The 14,813-nt window shown below is 52.8% G+C and overlaps 6 protein-coding genes across 6 annotated transcripts; 4 read left to right on the forward strand and 2 right to left on the reverse strand.

Moving 5' to 3' along the window:
- Positions 1-149: 149 nt before the first annotated feature.
- Positions 150-1,361, forward strand: CWC2 (Pre-mRNA-splicing factor; the record flags this gene model as incomplete). Its single annotated transcript, XM_062887955.1, has 1 exon — positions 150-1,361. The coding sequence occupies one exon, from the start codon at positions 150-152 to the stop codon at positions 1,359-1,361; it is 1,212 nt and encodes a 403-aa protein (XP_062746141.1).
- On the reverse strand, positions 1,362-2,701 carry QC762_210570 (uncharacterized protein). Its single transcript, XM_062887956.1, has 2 exons — positions 2,295-2,701; positions 1,362-2,213 (listed from the first exon to the last, which is right to left on the reverse strand). The coding sequence occupies exons 1-2, from the start codon at positions 2,488-2,490 to the stop codon at positions 1,462-1,464; spliced, it is 948 nt and encodes a 315-aa protein (XP_062746142.1). The 5' UTR covers positions 2,491-2,701; the 3' UTR covers positions 1,362-1,461.
- Positions 2,702-2,893: 192 nt separating this feature from the next.
- On the reverse strand, positions 2,894-5,657 carry TOM40 (translocase of outer mitochondrial membrane). Its single transcript, XM_062887957.1, has 5 exons — positions 5,045-5,657; positions 4,892-4,976; positions 4,688-4,766; positions 3,985-4,632; positions 2,894-3,931 (listed from the first exon to the last, which is right to left on the reverse strand). Exons 1-5 carry the CDS (start codon positions 5,601-5,603, stop codon positions 3,824-3,826), a joined length of 1,479 nt encoding a protein of 492 aa, XP_062746143.1. The 5' UTR covers positions 5,604-5,657; the 3' UTR covers positions 2,894-3,823.
- Positions 5,658-5,724: 67 nt separating this feature from the next.
- QC762_210590 (uncharacterized protein) lies at positions 5,725-8,605 on the forward strand (the record flags this gene model as incomplete). Its single annotated transcript, XM_062887958.1, has 6 exons — positions 5,725-6,557; positions 6,649-6,840; positions 6,900-6,935; positions 6,989-7,337; positions 7,401-8,003; positions 8,066-8,605. Exons 1-6 carry the CDS (start codon positions 6,544-6,546, stop codon positions 8,603-8,605), a joined length of 1,734 nt encoding a protein of 577 aa, XP_062746144.1. The 5' UTR covers positions 5,725-6,543.
- A 242-nt stretch (positions 8,606-8,847) lies between these two features.
- QC762_210600 (uncharacterized protein) lies at positions 8,848-9,997 on the forward strand (the record flags this gene model as incomplete). Its single annotated transcript, XM_062887959.1, has 3 exons — positions 8,848-9,032; positions 9,187-9,626; positions 9,702-9,997. 3 exons carry the CDS (start codon positions 8,848-8,850, stop codon positions 9,995-9,997), a joined length of 921 nt encoding a protein of 306 aa, XP_062746145.1.
- Positions 9,998-10,727: 730 nt separating this feature from the next.
- Positions 10,728-14,615, forward strand: QC762_210610 (uncharacterized protein; the record flags this gene model as incomplete). The annotated part of the gene is made up of 2 exons (XM_062887960.1): positions 10,728-11,927; positions 11,990-14,615. The coding sequence occupies 2 exons, from the start codon at positions 10,728-10,730 to the stop codon at positions 14,108-14,110; spliced, it is 3,321 nt and encodes a 1,106-aa protein (XP_062746146.1). The 3' UTR covers positions 14,111-14,615.
- Positions 14,616-14,813: the final 198 nt, after the last annotated feature.

Here is a 14,813-nt window from a genome sequence, read left to right on the forward strand (position 1 = left end):
TCCAGAGCTCCAGTCCAAGATTCAACCATCGCATTTATCGCCAGCGCACCAATTTTCACTGCGACTGAACATACATACAACTTAGATCGTTCAACACACGCCATTCACGACACAACAGCATCATTCTCTCCAATAACACAACCGCAAACATGGCCGAAGTCGTCAACAGGCCAGACACGGCCGTCAACCTGCCCGAGATGGCCTCCGAAGACAGCCTTGCCCTCACCACCACAAAAAACACCACAGAAGTCACCGCGCCCGCCGAGAAGAAGGTCAAAAAAATCATTCGCCGCAAGAAGCGACCAGCGCGCGCCCAAGTTGACCCAGCCACTGTCAAGTCGGAACCCCCAGCACAAACCGGCACGACATTCAACATCTGGTATAACAAATGGGCGGGCGGCGACAAGGAGGACTCGGCCATGAGCCAAACCCACGCCAAGGGAAGATGCAACATCGCCCTCGACTCGGGGTACACCAAAGCCGATGGCCATCCAGGCGCCTTCTTCTGCCTATACTTTGCCCGCGGTGTCTGCCACAAGGGTCAGGACTGCGACTACCTTCACCGTCTTCCCGGCCCGTACGACATCTTCCCCCAAAATGTCGACTGTTTCGGCCGCGACAAGTTCTCGGATTACCGCGATGACATGGGTGGTGTTGGGTCTTTCAGTCGGCAAAACCGCACGATTTACGTGGGGAGGATTCATGTGTCGGATGATATCGAGGAGATTGTCGCGCGCCACTTTGCTGAGTGGGGACCGATTGAAAGAATAAGGGTGCTTTCCAACAGGGGCATTGCGTTTGTCACCTACCGGGACTTGGCCAATGCCGAGTTCGCAAAAGAGGCTATGGCGTGGCAGTCACTGGAGGGCAATGAGATCTTGAATTTGAGGTGGTCGCTTCCAGATCCCAATCCCATGGCCCAGAAGCGAGAGGCAAGGAGGATCGAGGAGCAGGCTGCCGAGGCGATCAGAAAAGCTCTGCCTGCTGAGTTTGTGGCTGAAATTGAAGGGAAGGACCCAGAAGCGAGGAAGAGAAGAAAGATTGAAAGCGGGTATGGGTTGGAGGGGTACGAAGCGCCGGATGAGGTTCATTATGCCAGGGGGCCTAATGCTGTTAATCCAAGGGGAAGGGAAGGGTTCGAGTTGGAGCATGAGCAGAGGCTGATGCTGGAGGCGGCGGAACAGGAGATGATGCAGGAACAACAGTATGATCAGCCACCACCACAGCAGCAGCAGCAGGGCGGGATATTCTCCAGCAGCACTCTCGCCGCGCTTCAAGGCGCCCAGGTAGCAGTTGCTTCAAAACCAGCACCCAAGACATCTACAGGGCCGTTGGTGGCATACGACAGCGACTCGGACTAAGCCAACCCAACCGGCTTTGTAGAATATCATCATGGCGTTCCTTTTCTCATAGAGATACCTTGGCTACACAAAAGGCATAATGATACCACATCTGTCTCACCTAACTATTAAATATCCTTGAATAAAGCACCTCATGCCTCCCGAACCAAAGATCCATAACCGGTACATTCTGCCCGGCTCTTTCGACCTTGGTCCCCCACTCCCGCTTGATCATCTCCGTGATCAACTCCTGCACCGTCTCCCCAGCAAGTATCTTTTGCGCTTGATACGGCCCAAACATCCCTGCCCTAACCGCTGCTGAGACGAGTGCTTTGACATGCCCAAATAAAAAAATATACGCCGTCTGCTGCAGACTCAGTCCAACAACAGAACATATCGCCCCAAACAGCGGCGCAAGATGAGCGCTCGCGTCCGGGATCTCCTTGCTCGACCCCCTTTTGACCAGCAGCCCAAAAGCCTTGAGATCACCCCTTTGCGCTGACGTTACCACTGACGAACCCAGGGGGGGGAGGGATTGCGAAAACGACCTCTCCCATATCCCCAGCAGCGCCCTCCCTTGGGCTACACTCGCCCGACGGCCAACAGTGCAGATTATGCTTGCGTCCTGGGCGTCATCTAGCTCGACCAGATTCGACAGTGACGGGTCCCGATGCGTCGAGAGGACAAACGGCAGGGTGGTGGACGCGTAGGAGCTTATCGACAGCGGGAGGAACGCTGCGAAGGAGGTGTGAGGGTGGTAAGGGTTTGACTTGTGGCCGTGGGCGAGGTACGACTCCAGCCCGGACGAAAAGGCGAAGCTCCCCAGTGGGAGGGCGGAGTCTGAGAGGAGGAGGTGGAAGTGGTTTGGAAGGTCTACCACCAGAAAATTAGTAAACCTGTAATTTTTTTCCCCAAGAATCAATCAGGGGGTAAAAAAAGGGGGGTGAAACAAACTAGGTGCCAACAGCGGTTGTTCCGGTGATGATGATGATGAGTCGTCGCCCTCAAGCCGGGATCGGGGGTGTTTGCAACGCTTGGCTTTGGCTGCGGCCAGCTTGCGCTCCAGCTCGGCGATCTCATTGTCAAGGTCATCATCGGTGTCTGACTCACGATATGAAGATATCGGGTCCTGAAATAAGTTTATCGTCATTTTGTAACACTTCTGGAATTGTTTAGAACGAGTTGTTCAAGTGGGAAACGCAAATCAAGTGTGATATCAAAAGGTCGTGTAAATAGACTCTCATTGATAAGAGCCGCAATTCTTCTTATCTAATGAAATCCATTATCTCACTCTCGTGCTTTCCTGATACTTGCAGCAACAAAATGTTTTGAGCCTGGTAGAGTCGGATGCAATTGAGGATGCTCAGTCGGAGTGCTTGAGACATAAGCCATTGATCCAGAAGGGTGGGTGGAGTTAGGAATTTCTGCTATTTTCCCTAGGTATCTCACACGTACACGGCAGCAACCACGGACAACTGTATGGCAACCAGCGCAAAATGTCCCACCCTTTCTGTGTCGTGCGATGCCTTTGCAATCACCATCAGTATAAATTGGTTCGTTCTGTTATAAAGAAATGCATGTGGGAACATGGACAAGGAGAAATAATTCGTTATTTTACAGCACCGGGGGTTTATATATATACACAATCTGGAAGGAGGCACAATAGATAGAAAGCCTTGAAGTACCACCAGGCGTTGGCCATTGATGAGCATTAGGACCAAGCCTGTACTGAGCCACATCGCGCTGGATATGGGAATAGACGGACTCGGGCCCAAATCGACTGACCTCTGGTAATATTTGCGCATCGGCAAACTTTGCTTGTCGCGGACGATCTCTTGTTCTGCTCCTTTCCCTTTCCTTCACCCCCGCCCCCAGTGTTTTGGTATGTCGTCATGAGAAAAGACAGCTTTTGACAAGAATGGGGAGAAAGACAAAATGAAAAGACCACTTGCAACCACAAACCAACCCAAACCCCAAAACCCCACCCAGCCACCGCCATAATTCAAAACATCTATAGTACAGATTCGCGCCACTTTCTCTCTTTGGACATCATCGCCACATATATTGACCGTCTTCTGAAAATGATTAGGTCGAGGACTGGGGGGCATGCTTCTCTTAGTGTTCGGAGAGAGATATCGTGAGCGCGGAATGGGGGTCAAAAAGAACAGGAAACGTCCATCGTCCCGTCCATAAAAGGCCATCATTCAATGACCGTTGCGCTCGTGATCGACAGAAACCCCTTGCCGATGTCGTTATTGGTCGTAGGCGGGCCACGGAAGCCAATCCTTCATAGTGAACAGGGGGTGAAGAAAGGATAACAGATTGCGAGCATCATCACCGGCAATGGCATCCGGCAAACTGGTCAGTTGTCACTGCCCGACAGGAACTGGGCGGGAATTAAGTTGGATATGCGATCTCGAGCGTGAGGGGCGAAGATACAAGGCCTGTAATATCTTACATTATCCGCGGACCTGCGGCAACATTTAGAAGGGGATGTTGACCGGGGCAGCCTGGGAGGCGGCCATCATCTCCTGCTCGTCCATCTCAGGGGCAGCCTCGATGGCAATCGCAACGCCCACCTTCGCTTGTTGCTATTGACAAAGTTAGTGAAACGTTGGCGATTTGTTATGGTACAATTACGTACCGTCATGTGGTCAACGTCAGCAGAGAAGGTCATCATGAGAGGAGCCATGACGCGCTTCTCGAGCACACAGCCAAGTCTGCCCTTCGAGTCGATCTGCGCCCGGAAAGTCGACATTCTGAAGTCGTACTTGGCTCCGAAAGCAGTAACGCCCTCCTTCTGGAGACCGCCACCCAACATGGGGTTAGCAGGAGCAACACTAAGCGACATATCGACACCAGCCTGAACCTTGTCAGAGAGGCGGCGCCAGTACGAGGTATTCAGAGCACCCTGGGCCTGCAACTGAGCGCTGGCGATCCAGTCCTCGGCCTTGTAACGGGCAACATAACTGACAGCCGTTACCGGAGGTTCGAGTCTCGACTGACGTTGCCAAACAGCTTCGAGGCCGACGGCAAGTTTGGGAGTGAGCGACTGCATGTAATGACCGATAAGGATACCGCTCAAACCGCCCTCGAGGACGGAGGGGTTGAGGGCCTTGAGTGAGGCCACAAAGTCGGCGCCATTGTATTCGTGCTCGAGCTGGATGGAATCACCCTGTCCGGTGCCGACCTGGAACTGCGACTTGCTGACGTGTGTCGAGTCGGGGCCCCATCTCCAGTTGAATCGTCCAGAAAGAGCGCCAACCTCATCAATGCTGCCCTGGGCGAAACACTATCCACCACATATTAGAAAATGCCAGAAGTAATAGTCCCGCCAAGTCACATACCCGGTTGGTTCCGTAAAGAGCTGCAAATGTATAGGGGTTCAGACGCTCGCCCAGCGCAAACTGATGTGATACTTGAAACCTTGAGATTGCCAGTTAGGATCATGTCTTGTAACTTCGGCCGCCAGCAACCATATCCATCGGCGCATCGCGGTGACGCTGGTACATGTTGAAATCATGGTTGCCGTTGTATAGAAGGAAACGTACAGAGGGCTCAGGCTGAAAGGCTTTGTGAGCTCGGCGCGAAGGCCGGAGAACATGTGCTGCTGGGCAAGAACATCTCTGTTGACCTCTGCAAGTTGGACACAGTCAGCGCTACTTCCCAATGCTAACGTCTTTTTCTTCTATAGAGTCACATACCCTTGGAGATGTCTTCTACCTTTCCGGGATTTGACAAGCCGAGCTTTGCTCTCCTCTCTTGGAAAGCATTGTAAACATCTGAGAGACCGGAGAAGATGGGGTTATTTTGCAATGCCGCAAATGGCGAGCTGTAGCTGGACGCCATTATGAGAGCAATCGCAGCTTGTGAGGGCTGGTTTCGGCTGATTCTATATCGAAACGGAAGTTTCCTCGGCGGGAGGAGAGGGCAGGTGGTAGTGAAATCGCCGGGGCTGGTCCGAGGGGTTCTCTCGATGTCGTGGAGTTTGAGCAGCTTGCTGGAGACTCTCGTCTGGTTTGCTAAGACCTGAGCTTGACGAAGGCAAGAGCCAGGCCAAAAATTTCGCGGTGCAGCAGGCTTGCCCAGTTTGTTGGCCCTTGCGCTGCATTTTTTGGTGGGGCTTGCTCCATGTTTGTTAGTGGTCGCCAAGGAACGAGCAGAACTCGCAGCACCCAAATCCAGGTGACGACACCGAACCGCCCGCCACGGCCGGGTCCGGAGAAAGTCACGACCGAATTCTGTACGAAAAACTCCGTACATAGAGAAGTATCCAGGTACTACACTAAGTAGGTAGGAGCAAATCTCTTGCCCAGCATCGCACCCGATAAGATGCGATAAAGAAAGTCATTGAAACATCAAAACTACATGTCACATATGCCTCTTCCAGACGGCAAGACTGGAGACTTGAAATTCTATCCGAGTGAGGGGTAGCTGTGTGTTGAATGTCTCCTAGTTGCAGTATATTCAACTCATGATCTTTGACGTGCCACAGTGGCCGTTCCCTTGTTTGACGGGAGGGTTGATCACTAACAGTATAAGGTAGGCACATAGGTAATGCGCAGTGGCGCCTCGCCCTTGGCCCGTTCCCTCCAGCGGAAGCCCGGATTCTTCCACCTTCGATCTTAATAGCGCCCCGTGGGAGCCTCTTGCACTTGCTTCACGTCGGTCGTCTCTAAGCGGATAGCAGCGTCGCATTCGCCGCCCTTACACTACACGCTTCCATTTGCTCACGGCTTCTGATTTTGTTTCATCCGCTTGTCGTTCATCTTGTCCCCCATTCTCCATCCCGTTTAACCTCCACGCTGAAAGTGGAGTCCCCATACCAGGCCCAAGTCCCACGAACTTCGCTCCTCATCTGAGATTTGCCCGCCAATGCTTATCTGTGGCCCATAAGTCGCCTGTTACATCATTCTGTATAAAGAGGCGACGCCGAATCCGAGCTTTGGGAAGCCCTCTTCTTCATCCACAGCTGGTGTGACAAACATATTCATCCACACACGGCCTCTCGTCGAGTTAGACGTCTTTCTTGGCAAAATCTATCTCGACCTACGACCTACCTGACTTGGCAAGGTTGAAGATAAAAGAGGGGTATCACCAGTTGCAAAGATCACTTCGTAATCCGAGGCGCAGAATATTACCCTCTCTCCCGTGTACATCCTACTGGACGCTCACAAAACGCGGACAGTCTTGAACAGTCACCATGGATACACTCCTGTAAGTCAATGGTGGAGACTCCTAGACAGCACAGCTCCGTCGAGCCTCGATCAATGAAGGGCATCAGGGACAGCATTGCTAATGATGATAGAACTGCCGAAATCGCGGCCAATGCCCCACGCTACCGCCGCAAGAGTTCAACTTTCATCGATGGTATTCACGATGTCCCAAGCGAGGTGGGCAATTTGGCCCCAGCCCAGTTGTACAGCACCATGTCTGGTCGTCTCTTCCATTCGGGGAGAATCGCCATCGTAATGGTTGGCCTTCCAGCTAGAGGAAAGACGTAGGTTCCCCTCGGTGAAACCACATGCACCGTTTCGTGGCTGACAAGCAGTATATCAGTCACATCTGTGTCTCCATGGCTCGCTATCTCTCTTGGTATGTTCCCCTTCTATGTGGCAGGACGCAATGTGAAACTAACATACCCATAGGCTTGGTGTCAAGACTCGCATATTCCACCTTGGTGACTACCGCCGAGCTACGGTTGGCCAAGGAGGCCATGTTCCACAGGACTATTTCTACCCCAATGCCTCGCCAGCGTCTGTCATGCTTCGCCAGAAAATCCTCAAGAAATGCAGGGAGGATATTTACGGCTGGCTGAACCATGAAAATGGTCAGGTTGCGATTTACGACGCCGTGAATCCCACCGCAAGCGGCCGTCGTGCCCTTGCCAAAGAATTTGCCAAGCATGATGTTCAGACACTGTTTATCGAGTCTTTTGTGGATGATCAAGAGATCCTCAAAGAAAACGCCCGAAATGTCAAGATTTCGTCTCCCGATGTAAGTACAAAAAACAATGGTAGCTGCGCCTTGCGAGCAGACGGAAATGCTCACAGTGTGCAGTTCCACGGCATGGACCCAGATGAGGCCGCCAAACGCTATCTCAAACGCATCGAGACGAAGATTCCCGTATTCGAAACCATGGCAGAGGAAGAGCTCAACTACGTCAAGATGATCAACGCTGGCCAGGCCTTCTTTTACAACAACGTCAGCTTCAACTACCTCTCGCACCGCATCGTCTTCTATCTCACCAACCTCCACATCAAACACCGTACCACCTTCTTTGTCCGTGCAGGTACCGCTACTGAGGAGGATTCTTACAAGGCCGATGCGCCGCTCTCCGCCGAGGGTGAGGCGTATGCTCAAGTTATGGCCGAGACGCTTATGCGGCATCGAGAGCAAGAGCGACAGGCGATTATCGATCAGGGCGGCCCTGATGTTCCTCTGCGTCCGCTCACGATTTGGACGTCGACCAGGCTGCGGACAATTCAGACAGCCGAGCCTCTTGAGAAGTTGGGGTACAAAGTTCGACACAGAAGCCAAATGTCACAAATTAACCCGGGAGTGTGTGAGAAGCTCTCGGAGAGGGCGATCAGAAATTTGTATCCTGAAGAGGTGGAGAAGCACGAGTTGGATCCGTATCATCATCGGTATCCCCGCGCTGAGGTATGTTTTCTTTTTCTTTTTCTTTCCTTGATTATTTATATTGTCCCCTAACCCCCTTTTAGTCCTACCACGACCTAGCCGTGCGCCTCGAACCCATCATTCTTGAGCTTGAGCGTGAGCAAAATGATCTTTTGATCATCGCCCACGAGTCGGTCTTGAGGGTTCTGTACTCTTACCTAATGCACTGCTCTACTCGAGACATTCCCAAGCTTAAGTTCCCCCGAGACGAAATTATCGAGATCATTCCTGCAGCATATCAGAACGAGGCAAAGCGAATTCACATTCCGGGCCTCGACCCGCGGATGATACCTGGCAGCCCAGAGGATATAAGGATCCCGGTGCCGCCTGGGTTCGATGACTTTGGGAAACAGCTTAGTCCGATTAGTATTCCGGCCATGATGATGGGGACTCCGCCTAGTGCCACCGAAGTCACGGTGGGGTTTGCCACGGGGGATAGGAAGGGGAGCATCAGTGTGAGTAATACTGGTGGACTGAGAAGTGTCAGCGGTAGTTTCAGTGGAGGGGAGAGACCGGTGACAGAGAAGATTGTGAATAACACTGCGAAGGAGATGGTGGAGGACAAGGTTGAAGACGAGGATTAAATGGCCGGAAGAACACTGTTTTGGTGATTTTATTTATTCAGCGGTTACTTGAATAATGAGTAGTATGAATATCAAACTGTTAGAATGTTCATGAATTGAACCTGGGCCGCGACATTAACCCTAACCCACGCGGACAAGGGCGATGACGGACGTTACCCCTCTGCGCCCAATGCAAGCGATTCGGAGGGCAGCTTCCGGCCAGTTTCACCACGAGCCTTCTACCATACTCTTCGATTTCTATTATGGGCGGCAAGACAGCAGTTGTCACGGGAGCTACCGGCCTGTTGGGGAGGCAGGTGCTTAAGGCTTTTGCAAACAATGACTGGACTGTCAAAGGAACTGGCTTCTCCCGCGCTGATGGCACTGACATCTTGAAGGTTGACTTGACCAATGCTGATGAGCTGAAGAAGGTCCTCGACGATGTCAAGTACGTATCACACAGCAAACAAAAGAGATGTGACTGACTAACAATAACGCAGACCACAAGTGGTGGTTCACTGTACGTCAAGACTAGCATCTCATCTGGTTTGATAGCACAGCTCTCAAACTAACCCACATGTTATCAAAGCCGCTGCCAACAGGTTTCCCGACAAGGTTGACAAAGACCCCGAGGGAACACGAGCTCTCAACGTCGAGGCACCTCGCACACTTGCTCGGCTCTGCGCAGAGAGAGGCATCTTGTTGACTTACATTTCCACCGACTACGTGTTCCCCGGCAAGCCCGGCGATGCTCCTTATGAGAACAACGCCGAGCCTGCCCCGACCAACCTGTATGGACAGACCAAGCTCGAGGGCGAGCGGGCAGTCCTCCATGAATTCAAGATGGCCGGAAAGGAAGGTCTGGGAGTGGTGTTACGTGTACCCGTCCTCTACGGCTCAGCTAAGAGCAACGCTGAAAGTGCGGTGAATGTCTTGATGGATTCAGTACTCAAAGCTCAGCAGGAGGGTGCCAATATCAACATGGATCATTGGGCTCTCCGCTACCCAACAAACACCGAGGACATTGGCCGGGTGCTCAAAGGTGAGCATTTTCTGAGTTTGCCCCCAACAACCCCGACAATTTTTAAGGAACGGGGAGGCTAATGGTCCCTGGTAGACATCGCTGCCAAGTATCTAGAGACCAGTGATCGGAACTCGCTGCCGAAGATTCTCCAATTCTCGAGCGAGGATAAGTACACCAAGTATGAGATTTGTCAGTTATTTGCAGAGATCAACGGATTGCCCATCGACCGGATCAAGCCCAACACGGAAGGGAACGACCCGAATGCAAGTGTCCAGCGGCCTTACGATTGTCACCTCAGTACCAAGGCATTGAAAGACTTGGGCATTGACGTGTCGACCCAGGATTTCGTGGGATGGTGGAGAAGGGAGTTTAGGGCTTTTAGACACTGATGATTGGGAGGTGTGAGACATGGGAGACACGCCCGCTGAATCTCGATACTTGGACAGCTGCCCCTTGGCATGCCAGGCTTGACAGAAACGCGGCGAGCGGGAGGTGTGCTCAGGGGTTGGTATGTGATGGTGTTATGACTTGAGAATCGAGATAGAGCCCTGAGCGACCCTTGCTTCCCACCCTTTGCAACCTTCAAGACAGTGATCAGTGAGTTGTTCGGCGAATCCATACTGGATACCGTATAGCGTCATATTGCCGAAGGCCGTGACGAATGCAAGTTTGCGTGGATTTCCGCGTTTGAAGGAGCCGTGCAAATTCCGCGCAAAGGCAGGCACATGTTTGTACCCGTGAAAAGCTCTGTATATCGAGATGAAGGGAGAGGTGGTTTGCCTTGTAATTACTTAATCATTTCCGGATCAGATCCCTTCCTTCTCTCTCTTTCTGCTTGGATCTCGTCCCCTAAAAACGAAAAGATTGGCTCTGCAGCCTGCACCACATACATAGCCTGGAAACCCTTCCGATCGATCTCAGGCAACCCGACGACGTGGTTGGCGTCGGCTATCTCCAGCAGCAGCCCCGGACCCCTGTGGCAGGACCCCTGAACCGCTGAGTCCCCACTGATCGTGACACCTCGGCCGCCGCCGGCCCCCCCGAAACCTGGTAAGCACAGAGTAACGGACCGCCAAGGATCCACGCCACCTGAGCAGACAGGTGCCAAGGAAGCCGGCCATGGCAGCCACCAACCAGACCAACACCATCCACTTCTCACCAACACTCAGAGGCAGCAGACGCCATGCCCTGACAGGCAAGACGGGGAATGTTTGGGCGGCCAGGCTTGCAGTAGACGATGGCTGGCTGCCCGCTAGCACAACTAGCAGCAGCATGGCAACCGAGAGCAGCACCAGCACCAGCACCAGCACCAGTACCACAAACAGCTGGGGGGTGAGAAGGGGAAGGGGAGGGGGCAGGAGACGGTCTCGCTCGCTCTCGTCGCTGCTGGAGGAGATGCGGGAGATACTGCCATTGGCTGTTGAGAAGGGACCTGGAAGCAGAGAAACTGCAACGACTGGAACTGCCTTCAACCCATTGTTCGAGCTCCCGCCTCTTCAGCCTCTCCTGCTGCCGCAGCCCCTGTCGTTGAGAAAGGACGGGGGGAATCGTGCTCAACCCAGGCTCGTCGGTGCCGATGACGTGAATAATAAGTTCAGGCTGGCGGGGCACACGCCGCACGACAACCTTACCGAGAAGCTTGCTTGCTTGTCCCGCCCATCACCTGCACCTGCCAGCACCCTCCCAGGCCCGGTTAATGGTAATGGTAATAGTAATAAGAAGATTGATGTCCGGAGCATACCACTACCGTCACCACCGTCACCATCGTCTCAACCGTCCCAACAACTTCAACCATCGTCACCTTTGTCAGACATCAACATCAACCAGCAGCAACACCAGCAGCACGAAACACGGCGCAGGCACGAGACGCCGCAGTTTGTCCGCGGGGAGCACGAGGTGGCACGGCTGGAAGCCGAAACGAACGGGACCCTTGCCGAACAGCGGAAGTCAGACTGCGACGTCCAACAGCAGGCGCACCAGCACCTGCAGCTATCCGCGGTACCGCCGCTCACGCCCCTTTCAGCAACGTCCCCCATGGGATTCAGTCCGATGCTGGACAAGTTTTTTTCCTCCGATCGTCGACGACGCAAGTCCAAGACCTCGCCTCCTACCTCTCCGGATTCCACTCCAACCACCTCACAGAAAACCGCTTCGCCCGTCTCACCCAATTCCTCCCTTTCCCAGTGGTCGTTTTTTTCATCAAAGGACAAGGAGAAAGACATCACCAGCCAAACCGCTGGCAGCCAATCCCCGGCTCAGAAAATCATGCCTCGACATTACATCAAGGCAGGTGGACAGACGAGCACTGGCGCACGAGATGTAAGTGGGCCAATGTGACATCACACTTCCGGGGAAGGGTTCACTAACAGGTTTTTATGCAGTCGCTCACCATTTTGTGTAAGAACGACTTTGTGGATGTTGCCATTAGTCGCGAAACCACAGCACACGATGTACTCGTGGAGCTGAAGTCTCTGGGGCAGTTGGCAGAATTATCGTCTGGTGTCCTGATTGAACAGTACAATGCTTTCGGCCTCGAAAGACCGCTGCGCCGACAGGAGCGACTGCGCCATGTGATGGACACTTGGGGCCCAGACTCGAAAAACACACTCGCCCTGTTTCATGATGGCCCACCACACGGCTTGAAGCTGGATCTTGAAGGTGCGCCCCAGACTCGCGAGGCACCACCGGGCTTTTGCTTGTTCATGTACTATCGGGGCCCAGGTCCGAAATTCAAATGGGTGAAGCGGTATATCATACTGTATGAAGACGGAAGAATGATTGCTTCGAAATCTAGCAACCCAAAACGTGGCGACAAGGACGTTGTGGCTATATGCCATCTCTCAGATTACGACATGTACCACCCGACGGAAGCTCAGCTGAGGAGACACCTGAAACCACCAAAAAGAAACGTCATCGCCATGAAGAGCCAGGAGAGAATCAACACGTTTGAAAACACGGACAAGTATGTGCAGTATGTCTCTGCCGAAGACAAGGAGATTATCAGAAGGTTTCAGAGTCACGTACAGGCCTGGAGGAACTGGCACCTGGCCAAGAGTCTGCTGAGAGAGCCCGAGCCCGAAAAACCACCACAAATCATGACCGTGGCAGCCGAGCCAAGGAGGACGGTGAAGGAGGTTGGGTTAGGAAACGGGCACAAAACAAGGATTTCAGTGGACGAATCGCCTTACACCATTGGAGCGTTTAAACCGCTGATCGATCTCGACCGGTTCAACAAGTCAATCGACGATTTTGGCAAGGATTGGACGCTGGTTGACGGCGCCGAGAGGAATGATCCATCTGCTGCTGCCGCTTTTCCCGAAAACTCGCTGCTTGGCGCGGCATATGAAGAGCGAAAGCAGCAGCTGGAGTCCAAGTCGGCAACGGTAGCCGGAACAGCAGGTGCTGGTGGTAGGCGAGCATTTCCCCCCACCCCGGCGGCGGGCGAGAGTGGTGGGAGCGGTAGTTGTTTTGTCGACCACTCGAGGACTGTTTCAACTACAGACCGGCGACCGCAAAGCCCAGATTCTGTTCGGTCGATTCCTAGGGACGCCATTCCTAGTACTAGCACGGCCGCTAGAGGGAGAAACGAGCAAGTTGGTTGGTTTGCTTCTGCGGCGGAGCATTCAAGACAGCAACGCAGTCTTATTGAGCAGCAGCAGCAACAACAACAGCAGCAGCAGCAGCAGCTATATCATCAGCAGTCGATGCCGCCTCAGATTTTGATACAACGGCGCCCTAGTACGAGTGCAGGATCTCGAATGATGGGCGGTCTTGGACGGTCAGTGTCTCAGCGGAGATCACATGGTAACAGTTTGGGTAGTGGTGGTGGTGTTGGTCATCCGGTACCGCTTCCTCAACAGCAGTTTAACCAGCCAGCGTCGAACCCACAGCCCCGTCGACCGATGAGGCAGCAGCCTCAACCCCTCCTTGATTTGACCCCCGAATTTCAGGAGGCGCCGCAGTGGTCGAGGGAGAATAAAGGACGGGCGGTGAAACCTCAGGATGGGAGACCGTTGGTTGATTTGGCTACCGGGCCGGCGTTGGTTTCGGGCGCGGCGAAGATTGAGCAGCCCCCCAAGGCGTTGATTCATCGGAGCGAGCAGCAGGCTTTGATGATGCAGAGACAACAGCAGCAGCAGCAGCAGCAGCAGCAGCTGGGAATGAGGCCTGGGACTAGTGCTGGGCTGCAAAATAGCATGGTGTTGGGAAGAAGGGGGACGGTGAGGAGTAGTGGTGGAGGGATAAGGCCGGGCACTGGTGATACGATGAGGAGTGGAGGCGGCTACCCACCAGGAGGGGACTATGGAAGGCAAAGGGGGATGTCGCTTGCTGGGCAGGGCGGTGGTGGTGGGTTCGTGGATAATAATGGGCTGGGGACGCAGCCAGATCCGAGAGTGATGCAATATGTTTTGCAGCAACAGAAGGAGTTGCAGAAGCAGCAGCAGGAGGGGACTCGGATGGGGAGGTTGAGAACCACGAGTGGTGGGAGTCAACCTCAGTAATTTTGGACTTCCAGGTCTACAGGACATACTACAACTACGCATGATACCCATTGGGATTGATGACACGGGGAACAGATACAGGTCTGTTAACGGACAGGACAGAGGGGGTGGGTGATGTTTTGGTTGATTTTGGGAGTTATTTTAGCTTTGAACAAGCCGGTCTTTTTATTTTTTTTATTTCTCTGGTTTAATTCGAGAGTTGGGACTTTGTATTAGTCTTTTGCTGGTTATCTCTCTGACTTGGGGTGTTTTTGGTGGTTATATACTGATGGGATGTTTTATGTGTTCACACGCGATTACTTCGGTTTTTTTCTTTCTGATGTTCTGTTGTTGTGTGTCTGTCATGTGTTTATGAAATTTGGTCTGGGAAAAGCAAAAAAAGTCAAACATATTTTTGTTTATTAGCGGGTGGAAGGGGAGAGGAAAGGAAGAAAGTTATGAAGGTGCAGGTCTGTCTCTGTGTAGCTCAGAGGTTGTTGGGGGGGTTGAATGAACAACCGGAAAGAGATGTTTTTTGTATTGACCTTGTGTTGTAATTGTTCTGCTGTGCTTTATTGTGTGTGTGTTCTTGGTCGTTTGGAGTTTGTTCTTGTTGGGTTATTGTCCTTTCAGAGTTTGGCAGCTGTAAAAGCGGCTATCAAATCCATAGCATGGCTTCTTGGACATCGTGTAAATGGAACCTGCGCATATACAAACATAGAAT

Source organism: Podospora pseudocomata (assembly GCF_035222375.1).
Source record: "Podospora pseudocomata strain CBS 415.72m chromosome 2 map unlocalized CBS415.72m_2.2, whole genome shotgun sequence".
NCBI classification, from domain to species: domain Eukaryota; kingdom Fungi; phylum Ascomycota; class Sordariomycetes; order Sordariales; family Podosporaceae; genus Podospora; species Podospora pseudocomata.

Coding starts and splice junctions, on each gene's coding strand:
- QC762_210570 (XM_062887956.1), bottom strand. CDS start 2,490: ATGACGATAAACTTATTTCAGGACCCGATATCTTCATATCGTGAGTCA. Junction 2,214..2,294: donor ACAACCGCTGTTGGCACCTA/GTTTGTTTCACC, acceptor TTCTGGTGGTAG/ACCTTCCAAACCACTTCCAC.
- TOM40 (XM_062887957.1), bottom strand. CDS start 5,603: ATGTACGGAGTTTTTCGTACAGAATTCGGTCGTGACTTTCTCCGGACC. Junction 4,767..4,891: donor CCTTTCAGCCTGAGCCCTCT/GTACGTTTCCTT, acceptor GGCAATCTCAAG/GTTTCAAGTATCACATCAGT. Junction 3,932..3,984: donor CTGACGTTGACCACATGACG/GTACGTAATTGT, acceptor CTTTGTCAATAG/CAACAAGCGAAGGTGGGCGT.